The sequence below is a fragment of the Drosophila innubila genome (genome assembly GCF_004354385.1).
Source record: "Drosophila innubila isolate TH190305 chromosome 2L unlocalized genomic scaffold, UK_Dinn_1.0 4_B_2L, whole genome shotgun sequence".
In the NCBI taxonomy this organism is placed as follows: Eukaryota; Metazoa; Arthropoda; class Insecta; order Diptera; family Drosophilidae; genus Drosophila; species Drosophila innubila.
Genome location: NW_022995372.1, coordinates 17,056,484 through 17,074,135, shown reverse-complemented (window position 1 = coordinate 17,074,135; position 17,652 = coordinate 17,056,484). Strand labels below are relative to the sequence as shown.

At 35.4% G+C, this 17,652-nt stretch overlaps 2 protein-coding genes across 8 annotated transcripts in view; both read left to right on the top strand.

Moving 5' to 3' along the window:
- LOC117780345 (serine-rich adhesin for platelets) overlaps window positions 1-17,652 on the top strand; it is a 56,918-nt gene that overhangs the window by 29,490 nt on the left and 9,776 nt on the right. The window lies entirely within an intron of this gene.
- On the top strand, window positions 12,035-13,590 carry LOC117780347. The gene has a single exon (XM_034616838.1). The coding sequence runs from the start codon at window positions 12,700-12,702 to the stop codon at window positions 13,474-13,476; it is 777 nt and encodes a 258-aa protein (XP_034472729.1). The 5' UTR covers window positions 12,035-12,699; the 3' UTR covers window positions 13,477-13,590.

The following is a 17,652-nucleotide window of genomic DNA, read 5'->3' as shown; positions in this document are numbered from 1 at the left end:
AAATCCTAATTGTATTTGAACTAGTGCTCAAGACTAAATTATGAAATAATAATCAGCTCTTTTCTTTTTATATAAGATAATTCCTAAGTATTTCTAAATAAACACTAGTATTTAATTGGTGAAGAGAAATGATAATGAAAATTTATACTGGCAACACTAATTTATTTTCTTTAATTTGTTCTTAAACAATTTCATCTTATTTTCAAAACAATTTAAATTTAATATTTTTTGCATATACCTCACTTCACTTAAATAGTATTTATTTGCATCATAAACAGTTATTTGCCTGCTTTACCGCTGTTTTCTTATTACTCTGTATCTAATCTATGTTTGCTTTGCTTTCGGCCAATTCCATTCACACCTCGAATTGCCATTTACCTTCAGCAAAGTATGCAAATTATTATACAAACAAATCCATTATTATATTTATCTGATTTAACCAAATGTTTTTTTTGGGTACTCGCAATGAATGATATACTGAATGTTGGTATCGATTGGCAACTTGGCAAAAAGCATGCTCCACTTTCACCTGACACGCCACCGAATTCGTCTGATTTATGTCGTTCGCATTTCATCGATGAGACATTGATGAGTCAAGATTATTTAAGCATGCATATATGTAAATATATTATGTATATTAAATATTTGTAATTTCTTCCATTCCGATTAACTCAGCAATTAAATGTTTAACGATTTGCAACTTTTCACGATCTGTTAATTATTGCCGCTTCGGAAAATGTGAGAAATAATAATATTTGTACTTTTGCAAAATGAACTTGCAATCTAAAAATAATACAAAAATTTGAAAAGCAAAATTTAATAACTGTATACATGTTATATGTATCTACATATATACATAGATATTTTTCAAGTTATTTTGCGCTCAGGAATTTTAAACTGATTGCATCTTGTTTTCTTTGTTTATTGTCGAATTGGATTTGGACTTTGTTTAACAAGAGAATCTTTCTCACTCGACTCGTATTTTTAGACATTGTCTATAATAAAAAATTATGATAAATTATGGTACAGTCAGCTGTGTTTACTTAGTCAAACTCGCGGCTAATCTATGTAGATACGCATATCTACTTATGTGTACGTATGTATTAATTGCCTTTTCACCGCCCACAAGAGAAGCAACTTTGTTGTGATGCTGAGTAATTTATGAGTTGGCGACAAGTCAACATTCCAAATCGCATTCTCATAGCGATTGTGAACCATAAATATGTGAATGCATGTTGCTTTAGACCCCAACTACGAGTACTCGCAACTCACAGTCGGCAATCACATGCCACATTTCACTGGCTGTTAATTTGCCTTGCAACTTGTAGAATTCTGTAGCATTATGAAAGCCTTTTAAAGCCGTTAACTTCAAGTGGCCCTAAGCTGGCAGACGACACAGATAAAAAAGAATCCTGTCAAGATATGCGGAAGTTGTAGTTGCCTCAAATCAAAAGAGCTCACAACAAAATGCAGCAAAAAGAAAATGGAATCTCGAGCAAAAGGTTAAAGGACTTTATTATGTCGCGTAGTAAAGAATTGGAACGCTTAACAGGAAAAAAGGGGGGGGGGGAGGTCGGTCTATGTCAACACTGCAGGGGATGCGTCTAGTGGCCTTTAAAAGCGGTTGCCAAGGCAGTGAAGGGGACTAAAGAATAGCAAAGAGAATCAAAGATAGCTGAAAACATATTTTTAGTGCGAAAAGTCTTAAATTGTCAAGTTTCATTCACATAAACAACAAGATAATAGAAATAATTCTATATCTTTATAGTTGGTATTGCAATTGTATATCAGTTCGTATAACAGTTAATAAAACAGTTCAAATCGAAGTAGTCGACTTGTATGACAGTATAAAATTTACCTAATACACGTATAACACTTTAGAACAATTTATACTAGAAATACAGAAATTTAACAGTTCAGCGTAAGTTTAGCGCCGATTGAACAGCTGTTATTGATCTGTTAAGTCCGTATGTATTGGTTTGCAAAAACTGTGATTTTAGTTTGATAATTTTGATTTGATAATAGCTTGTATTGGTTTTTATATTACTGAGTGTACACACAGACATTCACATATTTTATTTATAATAATGCGCTTTTCTTTGTCAAAACAATTACTTTGCATACTGTAATTAAAGTGCTTAATAACAGTATAATAAATATGTACATATTTAGCTTGCATAACAACATAACAGTATAGAAACTATAAATGACATCATTGCTGTAATTTATAGATAGAAAACCGAAGATTGAAAATTCTGTTGATCATCCATTGTTCAGTCAAAGAATCCATCGAATCTTCAATGTTTATTGTTCCAGAGTTTAATGAACTCGTCACGATCAATGCAAAATACAAACAGTAGCACAATTTCAAGAGGTACTACAAAGTATTTTGCACTCTTTTGTCTCGGAATGATGAGATTCATAAGCCTCCGCATAACATTCTCAGTCAATTTGACAATCTGAGAATTTGCCTACTGCGTCCGACTGTCCACCGAACCAAGCCTCAAAAGCAGCTCATTTTAATTGGAATTGAAAAACGAGCTTGGCTTTTAAACTGGGTTACCAAGCCGACGCCGACTGTCTGGCGATCTAAATGTGTGTGTGTGTATGTGTGTATGTGTGGGCCAATGGCAAATAAATTAAGTTAACAGCCAGCAAGCAATGTTCAAGGCTAACGCAATGCTGATTGAAATACACACTTAATACACACGCGCACAACAAAATAACAACAAAATATAGTGTCAGCTGCTGCATCCCCCTCCAAAATGCACACCTGCTTTGCCACTGAGTTGAGTTCGTGTTGAACACCCTCAAAAAAACAACAACAACAACAACAACAACAGGAGGCAGAGAGACAAATAACGCGCACTTCCTTTTTCCGTTGCGTTTCCCCTTCGTCCCCTTACCATATTGCATTCCAAAAATAGTCGCACACCTTGTTGTTCTTCTTCTTCCCACTTTTGTTGCTGTTGTTGTTGCTGGCATTTTCATATAAATCACATTTTAATGTGCCGCATCTTTCAGTTTTCACTCTGCATTTTCGTTCTGTTTACCTTTTCGTTGTGGCATATGCTCAGAGAGTATTATATATATAAGATCTGTGTATAGTTATGTAAATTTTACATATATGCATATTATGCATGCTCACATACATCTATATATAATTATGTATGTGATTCTCGCAAACAACAACGATATTCATGGTATTTTTGCATTCTGTTTACCCTTCTAGCCTGAGTGTATTTGTTATCTTTCGGATGGGAAAAAGGTTAAAAATGCCCGAATGCATGACAGTCGATCAATCAAAACGCTATGAAAATATTTTCGAGCTGGTCTTTGACCTTTTGGAAATTATTAGAAATTAAAGAAAGCAAAATAAAGTACAATAGATTACATAAATTAGACCAATGGGAATTATCTAAGATAAAAACAATTACGACAATGAAAAATATAACAAATAATTCAATATGTCCATTTCATTTCGTTATTCGATAGAGATATTTTACTACAGGAATTGCGGTATTTTTATGTAATAAAAAACAATGACTCCTTTTCCAATTACTTTCTGAATATTATTTGTTTTGCTTTGTATATTTTTTTTAATGTATTATTCTTACTAAAAATACAATTTTAATGAACTTAAACATTTATTCAGAATTTTTACCAATTATATTTTAAAGTTATTTGCTTTTATTACATTTGTTTTGTTTGCAATATTCTTAAAGGTTTTTTACTTGTTCAAATTCCGATTTTATATTATATTCTCTTACTTGAACTGTAGAATTTATTACATATTTTTATTTTTTACATACATATTTTTTTATCTCGTAAATTTGTAGTTCTTATTTATCTACTGATTCTTCTCATTCTTTCACATACTATTCACATTTTTCAATCACCAAGTTAGAGTATATAAATATTTCATGAACTATTCACTCCGTTTCTTTCTCATTCTCTGGTTGAATTCCATGACCATTGCCAGAGTTTCCTTGGGCTTTATTTTCTGTGACACATGCAAATGGAAATGACATTTGCTTGCTGTCTCTGCCACACAATTTCCCTTCATGGGGCACATCTAAAAGGTCAGTTTATGTGATGCACTTACTGCTCACATTTCTAGTTTAATTCTCCTGGGGAGGGAGGGGAATTTGACGTTCCACAGCGACAGCTGATTCGTACAGCAGAACTGAAATAAAATGTAAATTATTTGTAGTATATGGAGGTTAGACTCACATAATATTTATATAGTCAGGGTCGCTCATTAGCCTAGGAGGGAAGAAACTCGAAGCATATCAGCTTCAACGTGGCGTGAAATGCGTTTGATAAATGCGAGGCACGTGCAGTTTGTGTCTAGTTGAATTGTTGCCAGAACTCGATTTGGTTGTTGGCCAACTTCTGTTAGCGGCTTGTTGCCATTTGTGGCTCCCATTTGATTACAGTTCGTTTTACATTTCTGGTCCCTGGCCATAATCAAAGCTTGGCCCATTATGTAGAGAGTGGCATGACAATAGCCCTTTGCCTTTAGATGCCACTTCACACAGACATTTGGACAGAGAGACAGACAGAAAACCCATCAGATAGTCTGTTATTTACCTGTCTGTCCTATCATTTGTGTTCTTTTTTGCTGCCCATGTCATAATTACTTGACATGCTCGCTTAATTGCATTCAACAGGAAGCATAAAGTGCACAAATGCAGTTATGACTGACATACGCTATAAGCTCACTGCTCATAATTATAGTCAGAACCTTTTAATACCCTACACCCAAAAGAGTTGCAAGGTTTATTATGCACTTAATGTTCTCCAAAAAGTAAATACAATAAACTCTATACATTTTACATATTTAGTGCTCTGCCTTTTTATTTGAATGATGCTTAGAAGAGCTACAGGGTATTTTCTTATCAAGCAACAAATTTGGGTGTATTTTTGTCGATTTTGTTGTCCACATCCGCTTCCGTTTTCAGTCACGTCACCTCGTAAGCTTCGCGAGCGTTAAGTTCTATCAATTCTTTTGCTTTTCAGGGTGGTTCAGTAAGGTTCCCTGTGCAAATCAATAGCAACGAATTTTTGTTACTTTTGCCAGGGCAACACTGCAACAGTTTGTGAATCCATCAAGCAAACAGAGCTCTTACCCCAATGGCATGTGTCAGTGACCCCACAGCTTAGCTGACCACAGACACCTCTCCCTGTTTTTCTCTGTGGAGTTTCTCCTGGTTTATTGGTCAGTCAGTTGCCCTCTGACCATTCTCAATTTATTTTAACTCAACTCCGCTCATTCATGCATAATTTCCAAGTTCTTTTTTCGTTTGAATAAATGTTACAAATTATGTTCTAAAGGGTTGCATTCTAACCGTGGGGTTCAACCGAGTTTATTAACCGTGTCATTGATGGTGGTTGTTCCTAGAGATATCATCTACATAGGTTCCAACTAAATACAGGGAGTATAACTATATTATGCTGTTAGCTAATCGACTTTGATATCAACTTAAGCAAAACATGCTTTTACACTTTATTTTCCAACTAGTAAATATTTATTTGGATTTTCCTCTAACCTAGCTAACGTGACTTTTTAATCATTTCATATTTTATTAATTGTACAACTAATAAGTAGTTATAAAACCGTTCATTACTGTGTTATTCCCGACTTTAGTTATGTATCTCATAGTTTGGCAATTCTTACTTAAGTTTAGAGATATTCGCTTTAAAATATTTCTAACATTAATTATAGTTTATCAAGAATTTAATACTTAGCAGGTACTCATTTTATAGTTAAAGATAAAGCTTAGCTACTTTTTTCTTCTCAAATATAAGTTGCTGTTTATCCTTTAAGTAAAGAATTAGCTTTTCACTTTGACGCTTTCAAATTTCATTACTTTGAACTGCATAATATTAATTGTTTAAGACATAATTTAAGCTTTTCCCAAGAAATGTTTGATTTTAGTACATAAAAATAAAAATTTCTTCACGTTTTTAACAAAACTTATCTCGTTATGACTGGATGATCTCACAATAATCTTTTTTTGAACAGTTTTTTGTGAAATTTCGCAATTATTTGCAAGTATTGCGATTTTTATATATTGCACAGTCTCTCAGTGACGTCGTCTCTTGATTGTTGCCCTACATTTGCACTTGGTTTTATTTATTAGCACATATTAAGCATACGTTCCGATGACCCAATGGCTTATCAAAACTGTCGTTGCTTTCAATTACGCAAATTATATAGTATTCATGTATGTATATATATGAGAAATCAAGAGATACATCCGTTGCCTAAAAAACACGCCACATCGGACTTGATTCGGCATATGTCACATTATTTAACATCATTGCGTTGGACTGGACAAATTAAGGTGCTCAAAACAGCGGAACAGACTGTCAAATGTCAAACAGATAAGCGACTGTTTCAAGGTTGGGCTTATAAATAGTTTGGACAGACTCTCCCCACACTTGGCAATCTCCCCATAGCTCTATAGCTCTATCTGCATGATTGATGGCAATCAAATATTTGTACTCGTGCATTTAAATTGCGAACTCGACAGATAGTTCATACAAAACGGACAATTTTGTTTATATTATAAAAGCAAAGAGCGCGCTAAAATTATTGCATATTTATTAATAAAACGCTTAGCATTGACTCTTGTTGTTGTTGTTATTTGTATTCTTTGTTGTCATTGTAAACAATCCCCGAGGCGACTTGAGCTTCTCTTTCTCGAAGCTGACTTTATGCGTTTTTGTAATAGAACTCGTTTATTGAAATTCCAGTCTCGTCTCGTCTCGTCTCTCTGTGGCGTAACGTGATATCATTCTGAGTCAGAGTCGAAAGTTACGCAACGTTTTGGGTGATGATGAATTTGAACACTTGTGAGAGGGTCAATCAATTAGCTCTTTAACACATGTGCAATTACTTTAAGTAAGGAACATTTTCAAATAAGAAAGCTTGATTCAACTAAAAACTATGTATCGAAATTCATAATTTCATTGAAAATAGTAAATATTCAGATTAGTTATTTATAATAACTTCTGAAATAAGTCATCACAAATGATTCAGATTTAGTTTTGAAATGGAACGAAGCTAATTTTAAATAAGAAAGCTTGATTCACCTAAAAACTATGTATCGAAAATCATAATTTCATTGAAAATAGTGAATATTCAGATTAGTTAGTTATAATAACTTCTGAAATTATTGTGATTATCTTAATATGTCATCACAAATGATTCAGATTTAGTTTTGAAATGGAACAAAGCAAATTTTAAATTAGAAAGCTTGATTCAACTAAAAACTATGTATCGAAATTCATAATTTCATTGAAAACAGTGAATGTCCAGATTAGTTAGTTATAATAACTTCTGAAATAAGTCATCACAAATGATTCAGATTTATATTTGAAATGGAACGAAGCAAATTAAACCAATCTCAAACATTTACTGAGATCATCTAACTTGATATATTTCTATGTCATCACTTTTCTCGTTATCATTCTGTGTATTTGTGTGGCAACCCTCGCTTCTATGTAGCCTGAGACATTGCTTAGCTGATGTAAGCAATTAGCTTGATTAACGCCCATGCTTAGGCAATTAAATTCAATTGCTTAAGTTGACAGAAAATTATGCAAAACGCACTTTTCACCTCGACTCGCTGTTCGCTGACTCAGCCATTCGATAGAGTGTTTTGGCCCAGTTTTCGATGTGAAATCTTAAATAGCCGCGATTACTTGAGTGTTTAGGCTCGCAAATGTTAAGGTGCTACGAACTCCCACTGACCGAGTGCTCCCACTTTTGGGGGCATATACTGTCTGCCAGCTGCCGCATACCGCACATTTTTCACTCATTGTTTTTATTGTTTCAAAGTTAATTGCACAGCAGTTTCATTGTTGGCCGGTTGCCCAGCTTTGACGCCATTAACAGAGCAGGCAACAGAAACAAAAATGAAAACTACATATAGTGTATTTAAATTTAATTTAATTAAAATAAAGCCAAAAGTTGCATTTGTTGTGCACTCGCGTAACTCAATTCATTTTCATTTGCGTCTATCGACATCAAATGTTGTGGCAAATGCCACATGACGGATGGCTGTTTGCATAAACACCCCGATAGACAGTTGATATACGGTCGACAGACAGCCAGACATTAGCCATAATACCGCATAATTAAAGCTTATTATTAAAGCCAATTAAACTAACCAGATGTGCCATAATTAATGCCAATTGTCGTATTTGGTAGAAATACGCAGCTTTAATCCTACTAATCAGTTAGCAAATACCTTAACTATTTCTCTTATAGCAAGTAGCAAATTTTCTTTAATTTATCAAGCCGTTTTACTTCATTTTAATGATCTTTAAAGTCTGCAAATACCATTTCAACTACTCAAATACTTTTCATTACGTTAAATATCTAATGCAGAAGTTTGCTCACTTGACTCAGGCAGCTCAATCCGTTAATTTAGACCATTTTTACACAGCAAACATAGATATCAATTCAATTTTTGAATATATTCAAGAGTTATACATATTTTTAGGTTTAAGCTGACTAAATGGCCTTAACTAGCTAAATATACCAAAATAAAATAACTTAAATTTTCCTTTTCTCTTCTCTTTTCTTGAAATTATTTATTTGATTTGTCTTAAATTATTTTCTATGATTTAATGATCACTAGAAAAGCTCTGCTAACTCAATTACCCGTCCAATTTTAGAAAAATTTTACAAGCTCGTCTATCACTTTGAAATCCCAACAATATTGTCAGCATTAGTTTGCAATTTTCTAGTCTTGTTTTCATTTTTTTTTTTGCTGATTTCAACGCCCCCTCCCAGTGGACAATTGTTGCAACTTAAGCTCGGGTTTATCTATCTGTGGTGCTTACTCAGTTCAGTTGATTGAGTGTGTGTCCGTGGGTTTTCCAAGTGCAATTTGTCAGTGAAGAAGAAAGCTTAGTGCAAGCTAACAACCATCAAGTTGAGAAAATATTCTTAGAACAACAAAAGCGGTGACAATGAATTTGCATAGTGAAAGCCATATAAGGTGACTTGTGGCGCCCAACTTTGTATGTGTAGTATGTATCTAGGTTTCATGGGTCTCATTTATCAAAGCGACGCCATTCATGGGCAAAATCAAAGACCGCCCCACATGTTGGCCGAGGGTTCAACAACCCCACAGAGCAAGTAGACCCAGAAGTAGCAGTAAACGCCTCGTTTTATAAAAAGCGAAAAAAAAAACAATCTCTGGCCATAACTTTTAATGTAAAACAGAGGCGCATAGTTTGTTGAATTTTTGCTAGATGAGATCAGATGTGTTGTGCACTGAGTTCCATTGGGTTGAGTTGAGTTTCGTTGGGTTGGGTTGGTTGAGTTGGGTTGGAAATTAAATGAAATGGTAGGGAGCAGCACATTAATAATAATTACGCGACCGCCGGCTTGACATCTGTTTGAAGTATATGCTGGCATACCGCAGCTACATGGATCACTTTCCACTGCCAATGGAGTTATTACAATGGCCCTATAAATAGGCACTCCCAAGGCAGAGTCCGACTGTTGATAGGCACGCAACCAGCAGCCGTTTAACTTTTGTTTTCATTTCGCTTTTATTATTTTGACCCTATTACGGATACCAGAGCTCAGCAGAAAGCAGAGATGAGTTCCAGTTCTTGGTATGCTCTGGTCAGTGGTGGGGTCTTCAACGGAACTGTATGTACTCCACATGAAAAGGGGCTTGACGCGAGGTCATGGTCTCATATATCAAACATAATAATATGTATAAGTTTGAAATTTTCTTTAATTTTTTAGTTATATTTTCAAGTTAACATGATTGTCTGCTTATCAATTACACACATAAGCCTCTCATAGTTTAATTTTCTATACGTAATTTTGAAGGTGCTGATTGCCTCTTTCATTCTTCCCCCTATCTGCATTGACACTCCCCCCTTTGACTACGCCACTGTCTTCGCTGCCTTACAATTTGCTTTGTCTTTAACAAATGTAAAGCAATTGAAGTTTTGGTTGTTTGTTTTGTGGGCGTCCATCAACGCACACCCAAGACACAACAAGAATAAGAACAAGCACAACAACTGGAACGACAAACAACCCGTGGACATGTCTGGGGAGGCTTCCCCCTGTTCCCCCTCTTTGTTCCCACTTGTTGTGCATTTGTAGCTGTCTTCTTGGGCTTGTCATTTGCCAATTGGCATTTATGTTTTGTAAATTGATATTTCCGTAGGGTGCAGTTGAAGCTTCTCTATAAAATTGATGCATTCTAAAAACAATTTAAGTAATTTGCTCCCTTTCTTCCTTTTCTCTCTGACTTATTTAAGGTACAAAAACTGGTTTGTTATTATCTAAATCAGTTTATAAAACACCACGCCTGCTAATTGTTTGACTGGTTGGGTGGGCCTGGCTTTATTAATTTAAGGCAATTAATTAAAGCTGTTAAGTGGCCAAAAACAATTTGCAGCTCGTTAAGGCAACGGCATCAATGGGTTAAGTGCCGCAACACTTCCACTCTTTCAATTTCTCAGCAGCTACGTGCTTAATTGAATTTTCAATGGATTTGAACAGCGGCACAGCTTCACAAGAAGTGTTTCTCCCTTCTTCTTCTCCTTCTCCTCCTCTCCAGAGACCTCTCATATTTCAAGTGTATTTCATCTGCCGTTTACAAATGAATCTCATTTCGCTTGGGACAGCTGCAAACTGCATTTCCATACCCACTTCCCTATTCCCATAGTCTTTTGTGCAGTAGTGCCAAAAACAAAGACTCTTAATCATCTGAGTTTCTCAGATTTTGAGGCGTCCCAAAATTGAGTTTAATTACTCGCCTGCACTTTGTCGCGCCCAAGTCTGTTGTCTAGACGAGTCAACTCACTTCTCAGCTCCTCTTTTGGCTGACCACGCAAACTACAAGACTCTACAAGTTTAACTCGACACTCATTTATCAGCAACCCTTACAAATGACTCTTGTCTGGCCCTTTGAATATAGTAAACATTTGATGACTTGAAAATGTTTACATGTTGTCAACTAATAAAGCAACTTACTCAACTTTAAACTATGTCAGCAAACAGTTCAGCAATGAAGTTTCTTATAACTTAATCAACAGTTTATATATTCTCTTATCTATGGACTACCACAAAAACAGATTTATTAGATTATAACACAACTACTTATAAGTTTTCTTATGACAAAACTTTGCAATTTCTATAATATTTTGCAATATATTCTTAAATTATGTTTCTCTACGACTGCTGACTAAATTTAAGGTAAAGTTATTGTAAAGTCAAACTCATTACCTGAGTAACAAGTGGATTATGATAAGAAGGGATTAATTCAAGCTGGCTTACCTTAAGTAAGGTGATAAAAAAAACAAATATTTAAGTCTGGCTGGGATTAAACTAAATTTAAGATATTCTATATAATTCCATTCCACTTTAGTCCAGTCCTAGTCTTTTGTAGTATATACCTAAAGCATCCAGCTGAGATCTTTTATCGTAATCAAATTCTTCATTTCTAATCCGTTAAGAAAACGTTATAAATGATCTTCAGAATTTACTACTAAAGACTTGAACAAGTTTTATAAGTGAAACTTGGGTTTGCTTTTATCTTATAATAATAGTCTAATCCTGTTAAATATACGGGTAAATTTGTATTCTTTTAAAAATTCTTACTTTAATTAAGTATATAATATTTTTAATTTCTGAAGAAAAACTATAAATTATTTAGGCCAGAACTTAAAAGAAGCTCATTATCTCATGATTATTCGAAAAATTATTAAATCATTTATCGTGAGTCTCGTTTTTTATTAAATTATAATTAACTTAACTTGTTCTTTATACAATTGAAAAATCTGTATATATATTTTATGTCATTAGCTGCTGCTTTGATAAACATTTAAATACGCTGTTTTAAAAAGAAATACCAAACTTAACTGTTTTAGTTTAAGTTGCTATCTATTTGTTGTGTGGTTAACTAAAAGCATAAATGATTAGTCTGCGATAATCTTATCAGTTTGGAATTGATAGTTTTTCCGTCAGTTTTATTTATAAATTTATGAGCGTGTAACTTATCACATTGCTGAAAAGTTTGGTAGTTAAAAGGAATGTGAATTCCTATAGATGAATTTGATAAGACTTTGATTTATATTGAGTTGTCAGCTGCTGTCAGGTTAAGTCAAAGGTGCAGATTTGATTTTCAAAAGGCGAAGCAACATATTGTTTTAGTTCAACTAAAACAAGCTATGCAGACCCATATAATGATATGAATACTATAAACGACAGATGTCAGCCGTAAATGATTTTATGGTAACCTGTTAGGTAGAAAGGTGCCAAGTGGCAAAAGGACACATGAAATTGAGAAGCTATAAAAGCCAGGATGACGCTTGAGACCTGACGCCGATTTGAACACGTGTGTCCACTTTGGAAAATGCCAAAATTAAAAAGCAATCAAGGAATTTCCCAGTCGCAGTCACAGCCTAATTACCAGACTTGCACTTACCATGAAAATGCGCAAGGGATTTCTTTCAAGGGGGTGGTAGACCTTGCCTACCTGTACAGGTAGACAGTCCAGGCATCTTCGAGGGTCACAGGGATCAGGTAATTGAGACGACCCGTGTGCTATATAAACCTTGTTGAGGCTGAGGACTAGCAACAGTTGCCCAGCAACCAGCAAAGCAAACACATCGAAGCATCTCTACAAGATTTGTACAACATCCTGATATACAATGGCCAGTTACACTTGCACACAGTTTGTCGACTTTGCCGCACCCATCAGCTATGTCAATGGCATGACCAGCACCACATATACCCTGGACGCGTCTCGCTTTGAGAAGCGCGACTTGTGCTTGTTCATGGAGAGCCTGGAGACAATTGCTCGCATCGAGAGGGAGCGACACGAACGTCAACAGCTTCGGCGGCAACAGAAGTTGCAAAAGGCGCGCATTGCGGAACTGGAGAGTGAACGGTGTCCCAGTCCCACGCCCAGTGTCGAGGAGGCTGTCGATGAGCCGAACATCTACTTGGAATCCAAGTGCATTCCCTATGCCGTCAGCGATTCTCTGCCTGTGGCTCGCAAGAGTCCATCGGACTACGACTTCTGTGGCGATGAAGCCTATGGCAGTGCTGACCATTCCCCGAGGAGCAGTGTCACCTACTGCAGCTGTGCCGGCGTCTCCAACTCTGGTCTGGACTCGGATTCAGCTGAATCGGGTGTCTATGCCGGATCCCCGCCACCATTGCGTCCACGTTCCCAGGTCATTACCAAGCCCAAGCATCGCTCCACACGCTCCCGTATCATCAGTATGGTACTAAAGCGGGATTATGCCAAGGCACCCTCGGCAGAGACATTGGGGCACTCGGAGCGCTGTGATCATCTGCTCAACAGCACCATTAAACATCAGTACGATCATCTGACTACCAAATCTCGACGTGGCATTGCCTGCAGCCAGGGTTCAGCCGAGGAACGCTTCCTCGACAAAGCCCTGCGCTACTTAACCTTGTGATTTCCTCAACTCGAAGTGACTTCGGCTTTAATTTACAGTTCCTAAGATATGCTCATACATCATACATTATATATAGACTAGATTTGTTTGTAAAACATTCGAATATTAAACATTACTTAAAAATATAACTTATATTTTTTGTATTATTTTTAATATAAGTACTTCAAATCATTTTTACAGGATATTGCCAATTTTCTTCAAGTTGTAAAGTACTTAAAGAAAGACATTCTTTTTAATGCTTAGCTCTTGGAATAAAATCTATGAGCTTGCGTTTTGTAAATTTGAGTTCTTAAATCCGTTCGAATAAGTAGAGTCTTTAAAATCCATATTCAGATTAAATTAATTAATATCTAAGACCTTCCCATCGCTTGTAACCTTGTAAAACTCAAGAAATAATCATTATTCTATAAGTTTTCAATAAGTTTTCAATAAAATAAAACTTATTTCTTGATTCTTTGTTTCAAAAAAATAAAACTCAGTCCTATTTTGACTTTATAAAAAAATTAAATTAAATAATTATATTATTGGAAATAAATTTCTTTTAAATTTTTTTTAGTTTAAAAATGCTTTACTGACTAGTAATGTATATAAGTTTTGTCCATATATTTCTTATAAAAAAATCAAAGTAACACCTTGAGTCTAATTTTGAAAAAATAAAACTCAAGAAAATCATCATGCTATGAGTTTTATTTTTTTTGCTAAAAAATAATGATTATTTATTAAGTTTCATTTATTTGCATAAAAATAATGATTATTTCAAGAGCAAAATAATTAAAATAAATAAATAAATAAATCTTAAGATCTTGGTGAAATTGCATAGATTACACTTAAACAAAAATTTTGGTACTTTTCACGTTTTTTTACAGTTACTAGAAGTGAATGATTTTTTCAATTATAAAAAAAAAACAAATTAATCATTATTTGTTGTCCCTCTTCTTTCCATTAATTAAATCCACTGTGCTCCAGTTGGAGATAACCCACTGACACAATTGTCAGAGACTGCATCATCTCGATCTCGATAATCTTCTGTAATTTAACAGGCTGTCAACTAGCTGTCAACTGTTGGTTTAGAGTGTTGTCGTTGCGGCTGGGATGAGTGGTGACCTGGTCTATAAATAGTAGACCCAATGAGACTCTACTCCCAGGCAGCTGTCATGCCATCTCATCTAAAGCCGTCGCCGTGTTTGTGTTTGACGCCTGTTGCTATTGGTTTTGTTTATGCGCCTGCACAGGGTGTTTTCGACTGCACAGGGTGTGTGCACTATATATGCTTGCATCCTTTTTTGTTGCCATAAAAAGCTCGCTGCTGTTGCGTCTCAATTTGTTTGTCATGCGCGAAAGCTGCCATAATAACAAATACGGTTAACACTCGCTTTTGGCTATGACTTTGGCTTTCGTTTTGGCCCTCAGCTCAGTATCTATTACAAATTCAAAAGCGTAGCATACATTTCGATGCCGGAAATGGCAAACGGCGCGTAGTGTTCGCTTCCAACGTGTGTGTGTTGTGTGTGTGTTGCGTGTGTGTTGCAAGTCGCGCGCGCCATGTTTGCTCAAGTAAAAGCCAAATTTGATTAATTCATTTAGCCTAAGCGAAAATACAAACACACACACACACACACACACACAGCTGCAATCAGAAGTCTTAAAAGTGTCCTAAAACGCATTTGGCAAACTGCCTGAAACTGAACTTGCCTCAACTTCCTGCAACTTCCCCTTTTTGCAATACATTTAACACTTGCGTTCCCTCGACAATAAAATATGAATTGATGCGCGCGCTGCGCCATAGTATTTCTTATATATCGTAGTACATATATATCATTATTTTTATATATATGTATATACATATATGCGTGTGTATTTGTGCCTTGTGTTTGACACTTTTTTCCGCCTGCTTTTATTTCGTTTTTGCCTGTCAATTTTAAGGTCAAATCATGGCTACAAAAAGGGGAGAACGCAGCGCGCGTTCAATCAAAATTTAATCAAATAGAAAAAATATGATAAATAAAGGAAGCAAATATATAAAAATACATTTTGTAACCGAGCAACATTTTTGCTATTCATTTTTTGGGTGTGCCTATTTTATGGCATGCAGTTTCACCATACTACGAGTGTGTGTTTGTGTGTGTGTGTGTGTATGGCACTTTTATTGACTTCCTTTTGCGTGTTAATTTGTGTGTGTTGGTGTGTGTCTGTGTGCGTGTGCTAATTGTGTTTTGTAGTGTATTGGTGTGTATCAGTGTCCATGACAAATCTAACAAATTTCTCACACACAACACTTTTGCAATTTCCTTCAAAATTCCAAGCATAGAAAAAGTAGCAAAAAATAAATAAATAAATAATATATAAAATAAAATAGATAAATATATATTTTTTAAATATATCGCAAACAGTAAGAGCTGAATATAATGCTGCAATACGATCAGGTAAATGAGAGCGACAATTTGTTTTATCATATCAAATCACATCACATGTTGACGTCAAATCAGCTGCCAAACAGTCCTCCCTAGCTCCCTCCCTTCGTCCCTTCCTATCCGGTCCACGCCACCGCCGGCATTTGAATATGACCCAAATAAGCTTAGAATGGCAAATGTTGCCACTTGCCACTTGCCGCTTGCCGCCTGTCGTCATTGCACCACTTTCAATAGTTGATTCAATTGCAGCTGCGGCATAACAATTGCTCCCCACGCCAACTGACGACATTCAGCGACTTGGCAGTAAATGCAACGCCTCCCTCGCTCCCTCTCTCCCTCTCTCCTTCCCTTCTTCACCTGCATTCTCTCTCTCTTTCTTCTTCATTGCAGTCGCTGAAGTGCCATTGCATACGTGTATGACGACTGTGATTAACTTTTGTCAGTCTTTTGTCTTACTGTCTCTGTCTCAGGTTCTCTCCTTCCCTCTCCCTCTTGTTACCTCTCTTTCACTGCCTTCTTTCGTATGCGCTTTTGTCTTTTTATATTGTCCCTACCGCCAAGGCAAAATGTTGGTAGTCACAGCATTGTTTACACTTGAGATGCTAACTCAAGTTTTTGCTATGCACTTGAAATCTTTTATTAAGCACTTGCCTTGGAGATAACTGTGAGTGAGTGTGTGTGTGTGTAAGTAAGACTGTGTCTCTATGGGTGAGTGTGTGCGGAAGACTAAGACGTCTAACCAACTTTGAGCATGTTGAAACATAAAAGAACCTTGTCAAAGTTTATAATTTGTTAAATCTTATTAGCCACTTCAATCTGCCGCTAAAAACAGGGCCAAAATATATTCTTGCATATTTATGTTAAATTTATTTATTAAAGATTTTTACAGTAGCAAAACATAATTTAATAAATCTTAATTTAGAGAAAGGTTCACTTAATAAATCAAATCTCTTTATGTAAACTTGCTGCTTAACTATGCATTTGAAATTGCTCCAATTCCAAGACACACTTTTATATCCGACTAGTTGTCATGCTCATTTATTTCTGCTTCTACTCTCAAATGCTATTGTACATAATATATTTCATAAATAATATTTTATAAAATATTTACACACTTGTCCGGTCTGCCACATACATGCACACCTAAAACTGTGCTGCTCATAACCCAGAAATGACGCACAACCCTTTTTGTATTGTTTTTTGAACTGCAACTGCTTTCTTTTTTGGCCTGGGGAAGAGGATATTATACAAGTAGTCCAGTTTACAAGTTTGGTGGGCCGTATTGTGACACCATTTAGAAAAACAAACAAATAAAAGCAAAAGTTTGCTTTAAGTTATCTAAAAGCATTTGTTGATTTATGCCCTGTACTCAACGCACATCGACTGACACACACTGTTGAGCATTTGAATTAGCTTTAGTGCTTAAAGAGCAAAAGCTTCGACTTTATTTACCTGTTAATATTCAGGCTATGTTTGGAACTGAAAGCTTTTTCCTTTATATTTCTAAGTTGATATGAGATAGATGAGATTATTGTTAAAATTAATGCTTTTGTAAAAATCTTTAATTGAGCCGAAAATTGCTCGCTATTTTATATAAGTTGACAGAAGAATGATAGGGACGAATTTATAAATATTATGGTAGTTTTATTTAACTTGTCAATTCTTCTACTTAAACTTAGTTAAAATCAGGAAATCAAACCGAAACAAATATAGGTTCCGGTTTTGGCTCCGATACATCCCGAAACAACTACTTCGATAAAAAGTT